The sequence below is a fragment of the Cynoglossus semilaevis genome, chromosome W (assembly GCF_000523025.1).
Source record: "Cynoglossus semilaevis isolate Cse_v1.0 chromosome W, Cse_v1.0, whole genome shotgun sequence".
NCBI lineage: Eukaryota > Metazoa > Chordata > Actinopteri > Pleuronectiformes > Cynoglossidae > Cynoglossus > Cynoglossus semilaevis.
The window spans coordinates 1855866-1863938 of record NC_024327.1 but is presented as its reverse complement, the minus strand read 5'-3'; the positions used below and the strand labels follow the sequence as shown (position 1 = coordinate 1863938).

At 47.4% G+C, this 8073-nt stretch overlaps 1 protein-coding gene across 1 annotated transcript in view; it reads left to right on the top strand.

Moving 5' to 3' along the window:
• Positions 1–8: 8 nt before the first annotated feature.
• Positions 9–8073, top strand: part of LOC103396923 (NPC1-like intracellular cholesterol transporter 1) — a gene marked incomplete at its 5' end in the record, with an annotated part of 12058 nt that continues 3993 nt past the window's right edge. The window contains 17 exons of the mRNA XM_025052911.1: positions 9–671; positions 1229–1522; positions 1595–1818; positions 1921–2021; positions 2111–2283; positions 2381–2509; positions 2913–3095; positions 3688–3802; positions 3890–4149; positions 4250–4339; positions 4481–4671; positions 6044–6171; positions 6258–6387; positions 6471–6526; positions 7216–7366; positions 7454–7685; positions 7784–7897. Of these exons, the coding sequence (XP_024908679.1) occupies positions 9–671; positions 1229–1522; positions 1595–1818; positions 1921–2021; positions 2111–2283; positions 2381–2509; positions 2913–3095; positions 3688–3802; positions 3890–4149; positions 4250–4339; positions 4481–4671; positions 6044–6171; positions 6258–6387; positions 6471–6526; positions 7216–7366; positions 7454–7685; positions 7784–7897 (3234 nt within the window). The remainder of the gene's footprint in view (positions 672–1228; positions 1523–1594; positions 1819–1920; positions 2022–2110; positions 2284–2380; positions 2510–2912; positions 3096–3687; positions 3803–3889; positions 4150–4249; positions 4340–4480; positions 4672–6043; positions 6172–6257; positions 6388–6470; positions 6527–7215; positions 7367–7453; positions 7686–7783; positions 7898–8073) is intronic.

Here is an 8073-nt window from a genome sequence, read left to right as displayed (position 1 = left end):
TCGTGTGGGTTTCCCAGCCGTCCCCCTCCAGCGCCTTCGCCGAAGGCGCCTTTGACTCCTGCAAGAATGTCCGGATCCCCGCCACCGGAGGGTACGCCATTTCCACCATGTGTGGGCGCTACGGCCACAAGCTGTGCACGGCCCAGCGTTGGTACGACTTCCAGGGTGACTCCAGTAACGGCCTGGCCCCGCTCGACATCGACTTCAGCCTGGTGAAGGAGGGCGAGACCGAGGGGATACCCAACGGCGTCGTTCCCTACGACGGGGAATCTCTCAGGTGCAACAAGACCACACCAACCGGAGGTATTGCCTGCTCCTGCCAGGACTGCCAGAGCTCTTGTCCGAGTGTGCCTCCCCCGCCGCCACCCGTTGCTCCCTTCCGCTTGTTGGGGACAGACGGCTTCTTGGTCATCTCCGTTATTTTACTCTGTCTCCTGATACTCACCTTTCTCCTGTACCTCGCCATGTCCTACTGGGTGAGCTCTCGGAGGAAACACGATCAAGAGGGAGGGCAGAGAAAGAAGAAAGGCAAGAACAGCAACGACGTTAGCGAGCTGGTGGTCCATCCGTCGCAGGTGACCTGCGCCGAGAAGAACAGCCTGGCAGCCCAAGCTCTGCTGAGCTCAGGATTCAGGAACTGGGGAACCGCCATGGCCACCTATCCCCTGACAGTGAGTACCTTAGCGGTAAAATACGGATTAAACGTAGGGGTCTCCGACGTGATGAAGAGACGAAGCGGGGAACCCTGAAATATATACAGTGTTCCTTCTTCTGTAACGCGGTTCGCCTTTCGCTCCCTCAGCGCATCGCAAAAGCCGATCACGTGACATTTTTGCTATATCACGGGTAAATGAGATTTGGGTTGGGGAAATCTAAGATACCCGCGTGACATATACGTATTATGGTGAGCATTTAATTAATGTAAGTTTAAGGACCTAAGTTGGACACTGGGGGGCACTGTTGTTGTTCGACAGTTGATAACAGTGTGGGTGAGGTTCGTAAAGGGTAAATATATACGTATATGGTAATAAGTATCTGACTTGTACTTCGCGATTTTTACCATTTCGCGGCAGGGCTTGAAATGCAACTACCGCGATAGTAGAGGGGATCACTGTCTATGGAAACTCGAGGGTTAAAGACTAAAAAAAGCAAAAAAGATATAATAGTCATTGTGGAATTTGTACACTATCACCCCCCCACACTCTCCCTCTCCCACCCCCCATTCAAGGTGCTCCTGTTCTCGGCCATCATTGTGGCCATTTTCTCTGCCGGCCTCAAGTCCATCGAGCTCACCACCGACCCAGTGGAGCTGTGGTCCTCCCCCAACAGCCGCGCCCGTCAGGAGAAGGACTTCCACGACAGGAACTTTGGGCCATTTTTCCGGACCAACCAGCTGATCCTGACGGCCCCCGACAGAACGGGCCACGTTTATGAATCCCTGCTGTTCGGACGACTGAACCTGAGCGAAGTTCTATCCAAGGACCTCATCCTAGAGCTCCTGGCACTCCAGCAACGAATACAGGTAAAAAAAAACAAATTTCAAAAAAATTCGCAAAGGTGTGCCACTGTAACACGATGATTCCCGATCGTTCAGAACATCGAGTTTTGGTCGGAAGACCTGAACCGCACGGCAAGTTTGAAGGACGTCTGCTTCGCTCCGCTGAATCCATCCGAGCCCTCGCTGAGCGACTGTGCCGTCAACAGTTTGCCGCAGTACTTCCAGAACAGCGTGGACAACATCAATAAGAAGGTGAACATGACGGAGCTGGGTGTGACCAAGGAGGTGGACTGGAGGGACCACCTCTTCTACTGCCTCAAGTAAGGTTTACCGAGTGAAGAACCAGTAAGAAACAATGGATTTCCTGGTTCTTCTGTGACTTAATTAGAACTTCCAACCTCCCCCCTGCCCCCCCTCCCCAGCTCCCCCCTCTCCTTCAAGGACATCACCGACTTAGATCTGAGCTGCATGGCGGACTACGGCGCTCCGGTCTTCCCCTTCTTAGCTGTGGGCGGCTACGAGGGTGAGTGACGTTCTTCTTCACTCCGTTCAGAAGGTTCTAGCGTTACTCCAACGTCTTGTTTTTTGTTTTGTTTTTTTTTTCGTTACCAGGTGACGACTATACAAACGCTAAGGCTTTGATCGCGACCTTCTCCCTCAATAACTACGCCCGCAACGACTCCAAATTTAAAGTGGCCATGCAGTGGGAGAAAGAATTTCTCAAAATTGTCCAAGAATACCAGAAGAGCCCGGACAGCAATTTCACCTTTGCGTACATGGCAGAGGTAAGTCAACATTTAACATATCGTAAATATACAATTGGAATAATCCTTAACTAAATAACCCTTGACTTCTCCGCGCTCCGCCCCCACTGCGATGCAGAGATCTTTGGAGGATGAGATTAATCGGACAACCGCCGAGGACATCCCGATCTTCATGATCAGCTACGCTGTCATCTTCGTCTACATTGCTGTGGCCCTGGGGGAGTACTCTTCGTGGAAACGCATACTGGTATGTAACATCTACCTTAATAAGCCGAGAAACGCGACCTCGTCTTTCACAGAAGGTGCGATAAATGCTACTGTTATTTTGTACGCGATTGATTAATTTAAGAACACAGCTAATCTTTATGGAATGGAAAAAAAATAGGATGCACATAAAAACTGTGCGAAAAATAATTGTGTTCAGGAAGGTCAAACCGGTCCTTATCGCATATGCAATAAAATGAAAACTGAAGTTTGCCAGTTAAATTGCGCTTATCTTGGCAGCCGCAGGGATGTTTACGACTGTCTTCTGTTTTCGACAGTAAAACCTGATTAGGCAAATATACTGTATATATATCGGAAGCAGAAGATTAAAGTGAAAAAATCTAGTGAAAATCGGGTATTTGTTTTTCTCCGTTGATCTCCTCAAGGTGGACTCCAAGTTCCTGGTGGGTCTGGGTGGGATTCTGGTGGTGGGCTGTTCCGTACTGGCCTCCATGGGCTTCTACTCCTGGATCGGCATCCCTTCTTCACTGGTCATCCTGCAGGTGGTGCCGTTCCTGGTTCTTGCTGTAGGCGCCGACAACATCTTTATCTTCGTCTTGGAGTATCAGGTGCGTAGCGCACATCGAGAAACGTGCAGAAAACATAACATTTTGAAAAATAATCTTTCAATAATTTTCCTCAAAATTTTTTCAACATCAGACCAAAAATTAGGATTTTTTTTGAAAAATTCCCCAAAAAAACGTTTTCCAAAAAAAATTTCAGAAGTTTATATTTTGATGAGAAACATGTAGAAAACATAAAATAAATAAAAAAATCTTTTAAAAATTTTCATCCAATTTTTTCAACATCAGACCAAAAATTTGGATTTTGCCGAAAAATTCCCCAAAAAATATTTTTCCAAAAAAAATTTCAGAATGTTATATTTTGATGAGAAACGTGCAGAAAACATACAATTTTGAAAAAAAATCTTTTAAAAATTTTCATCCAATTTTTTCAACATCAGACCAAAAATTTGGATTTTGCCAAAAAATTCCCCAAAAATGTTTTTCCCCAAAAAATATCAAACATGTAGAAAAAATAAAATTTTGAAAAACGAAATTTCAAAATTTTGATCAAAAACAGACAAAAAATTTGGATTTTGCCGAAAAAAAATAAACGACAACTTTGAACCTGTTGACCGTCGTATCTCCACTCCTGCAGAGGGACGTGAGGAGGCACGGAGAAAAACGGGAGGAGCAGATTGGCCGCGTCCTTGGAAACGTCGCTCCCAGCATGCTGCTGTGCAGTCTGTCGGAGTCCGTCTGCTTCTTCTTAGGTACGACCGTTTTCTGTTTCCGACGGGTTTACGAGGCGAGGTCTTACTCATTTTTATACCATGTGATCGCCCGTGTCGTCCTTTCAGGGGCTCTGTCCACCATGCCGGCCGTCAAGTCTTTCGCCCTGTACGCCGCCCTGGCGGTCCTCATGGACTTCGTCCTCCAGATCACCGCCTTCGTGGCGCTGCTGTCGCTGGATGCGAGGCGGCAGGACAGCAACCGATATGAACTGTTCTGCTGCGTCAAAGTTTCCGCTCCGCATAAGCCGAGCGAGGGTTTTCTGCTGCCGTTCATGAGGAAGTACTACGCCCCCGTCCTACTGCACAGATACACCCGGATCCTAGTGGTAAAAAAAAAAACCCTCGACATCGCATTGACCCGCCGGCTCGCGCCGCGAACCTGTACGTGTTTGTCAATGACGCAACGTGTCGACTTCCTTTCCGCAGATGTTGGCCTTCATCTTCATGTTCTGCGCTTCCATCTTCCTCATTTTCAACGTCAAGGTCGGACTGGATCAGGAGCTAGCCATGCCGCAGGTCAGTAAACCCGGCTGTACGACCGAGTAAAAAAATTTGAAAAAAATCTTGCTTACTCGCAACTTGGAAAATCTACTTTTCAGGTAGCTAGCGTCTTGTATACCGTACCGTGGCATTGAGTCCTTTCTGTTTCTGTGGCAGGATTCGTACATGTTGGACTATTTCAAGTACCTGTACAAGTACTTCGAGGTCGGAGCCCCCGTTTACTTCGTGACGAAGCGGGGCTACGACTTCACCACGGTGGAAGGCATGGACGGCATCTGCTCCAGCGTGGGCTGCGACCAGTTCTCTCTCACCCAGAAGATCCAGTACGCCACCGATTACGCTGACAAGTGAGTTTTTTCCCGTCCCGGGTTTTGTTGCCCCTCTTATCTCCATAAGTGCAGGTTCCTCCACTCGGGGGGGGGGGGGGGTAAAGAGCGTAAATTTTCTTCGCATTCTAATAATCCTCACTGACACATCCTTGAACCTTGGGTCATCCTTGAACCTCGTAACGACCTACGACATACTAGCCAATCAGACGGGTTAATGATAAACTGTATAGCGTGAATGCCACCTAGCAGATAACAGCAGCATCGACATCTGGTTGAAACACCGGACGGAAAACCGCCGCCCGTAAAACGGTCGTCACCGACAGCAGGAGTTTCCTGATCTGAATTTGTGACTTTAGCTGTTAGCATAAAGGAAGTAGCTGAAAATATAAGCCTCTCTTGGTCATCGTGACCTGACGGTATTCCTATCGCTTACGATAACGAGAGGTAATCGGATAGATTATGATTAACAGCACACCTTTGTTTTCTTCTGATAAGATCGATCGCTATCACGTCTTCCTTGCGAACAACAAAACAGTTGTCCGGTTGCGGTGAAAACACATACGTTAAAAAAAAAGTTGAACTTTGGTTTCTGAAATTTATAATTTTTAAATATTTACCTTCTATGAAATAAACATCGTAATTTTTTTTTTTTACTTTTGATATAAAAATATGACTCATATTTTCGTGAAACAAATTTTTTTTCTGAGCCTTAAAATCAAACGCAAATTCGTCCGGTTTGACATTATTAGCATCATTTAAAACGTAAATAAATAAATAAAGCGCATCGTACTCACCTAACCCGCTGATTTATAAGAGTCGACATTTTCCGTTCTCCGTTCGTTCCCGAAAGAGTTCAATTACGATGTTGTATACAGCTAAAGGTAAAAAAAAGCTAGCACTTACTGATAACTTTTTAAAACAACCAAACAACGTAAAAATGCTAACATTGTGCTATGCGATATAGACGACTTGAAACCGGAAATGTAGTTATTGTTGATTTCAAGCTACAGGAGCTAGCACTGTGGATTCTAAAGAATTTTATATTTTATAATTAGACGACGTTTACTATTTTTTTTTTACGATTACGTAAATTTCTATTTGAGGTTTTAATTTTTTTTTGCTAATCTCCCTCCGCCATAACGCGGTAGGATACATCAGATTCAGCCGAGTCGTACTTTCTGCCTCGAGTGCGCGCTCTCGTTAGCTCACGCTACGTCACTTAGCATTATCGCTAACAGGAGACCCTGTTTATTAGTGCGTTTTTGCCCTCAACATTTTTTTTAAGTGTCTCTATACCGATATTTACAGAAATCGATTTAATTCTATGCTAACAATTTCAAAAATATTTCCGAAGTTGAGTGTTTCCTGTTTCCTAACAACGCGACCTCAGGTCCTACCTGGGCATTCCCTCCAACTCCTGGGTGGACGACTTTATTGACTGGTTGAATCCCGGCTCCAAGTGCTGTCGTCTGTACTCCTTCGGACCAAACGCCGGGAAGTTCTGTCCCGCGAGTGAACGTAAGAAGCAGCGCCGCGGAGGTGTTGCGATCAATGACGTTTCTTGGGCCGACTCTGACTCTCTCTCTCTCTCTGTCCTCCCTCAGCCTCCTTCCTGTGTCTTGAGAAATGCGTTCCCCCTCCGCCCGACGGCGTCCTCAGGCCCACCGTTGAGCAGTTCAACCGCTTCCTCCCCGACTTTCTGGGCAATAGGCCGGACCTACAGTGTCCCAAAGGGTGCGTACCGCCGGCTGCTCACAGGCAGCGATGTCTCGGCAGCGGGACGACAGTGAACCTGATTTCATCCTCTCTTTGAACAGGGGTCTCGGAGCCTACGACACCGCCGTGGTCCGAGATGGGAGCGGAGAAATTATAGGTAAAATATTTTTTTTGAATTAATCTCAAATTGTTCGTGGATTTACGCTAGCAACCTCAGTTCACTCCCTCCTTATTCGCTCGAAACCGGGGCGTCCACACTTTTTTGGCACAGCAGCTAAAGACCAAGGCTAGCGTGATCTACCTACATTCAAAACATTAAAATATACTTACTAATATAAGGTCAACATACACATTATATGTAGGGATGTCCAATATTGAATTTTTTACGATATCCGATTTGCTGATATCGCTCAGACACTCCGATATCAATCAATACCGATATATGCAGACGTGTTTCCCCCAAAAACTGCGGTAAACATCTCAGGACCCCACAAGCGATTCAAGCATGTTTTGCGAAAACCGAGGGATTGGGTTATTGGGTTTCATTATCGGAGGAAAAACAGATAACGATTCTTACAGAAATTATGCTAACGTCTGGCCGACGAGACATCTCTAATTATATTTGTGTACTGATTACAGTAATTGCGTGTAGTTGTCTTCTTACAGTATATGGTTAGTACTACACAGTATAGAATTATATTTTTGCGATGTAATTGTGATCTACTGGTAGATGAAGTAAAGAACTGTAGCACATTGTGAAAGAGTTGCGGATAAAGGATTAGATGAAGAGAATTGTAGTTCCATCCGTCCGTCCGTCCGTCAACCTTTGATCTCCCGTCTTCGCAGCCTCCCGCTTCATGGCGTACCACACTCCTCTGACCAATTCCCAGGAGTTCACGGCTGCACTGATCAAGTCCAGAGAACTGGCCCTCAACATCACCCGGGGCATGAGGCAAATACCGGGCACCTCCCCCGACTTCGAGGTCTTCCCGTACACGTACGTAGCTCGCGCCCGCAAGATCCGTGGACTCGCGAGGATGAAGTTGTTCTTCTGACTGCCTCGTCTCCTCTCGCTCCCTCGCAGGCTAACCAACGTGTTCTATGAGCAGTACCTAACCATCGTACCCGAGGGCCTCTTCAACATCTCCCTGTGTCTGCTGCCCACGTTCGTGGTGTGCTGTCTCCTGCTGGGCATGGACATCCGCTCCGGGCTGCTCAACCTGCTGACCATCGTCATGATCGTGGTGGACACCGTGGGGGTCATGACCCTGTGGAGCATCGACTACAACGCCGTGGCGCTCATCAACTTGGTCACGGTGGGGCGATCATCTCGATTGCAGTACTGCATTCCAAATATAAAAGGTACACAAAACTGTATGTCACATACTGCGTGTACTGCGTGTACTGTGTGCAGGCGGTGGGAATCTCCGTGGAGTTCGTGTCGCACATGACGAGATCGTTCGCCCTCAGCACCAGGAGGACCCGCGTGGAGCGGGCTATGGAGGCCACGGCCAACATGGGCAGTGCCGTAAGTACTTGAAGTACTGCGCTCGTTGAGTACAATGTCCATCCATCCATCCATCTTCAACCGCTTATCCGGGGCCGGGTCGCGGGGGCAACAGTCTGAGCAGGGACACCCAGACTTCCCTCTCCCTCGACACTTCCTCCAGCTCTTCTGGGGGGACCCCAAGGCGTTCCCAGGCC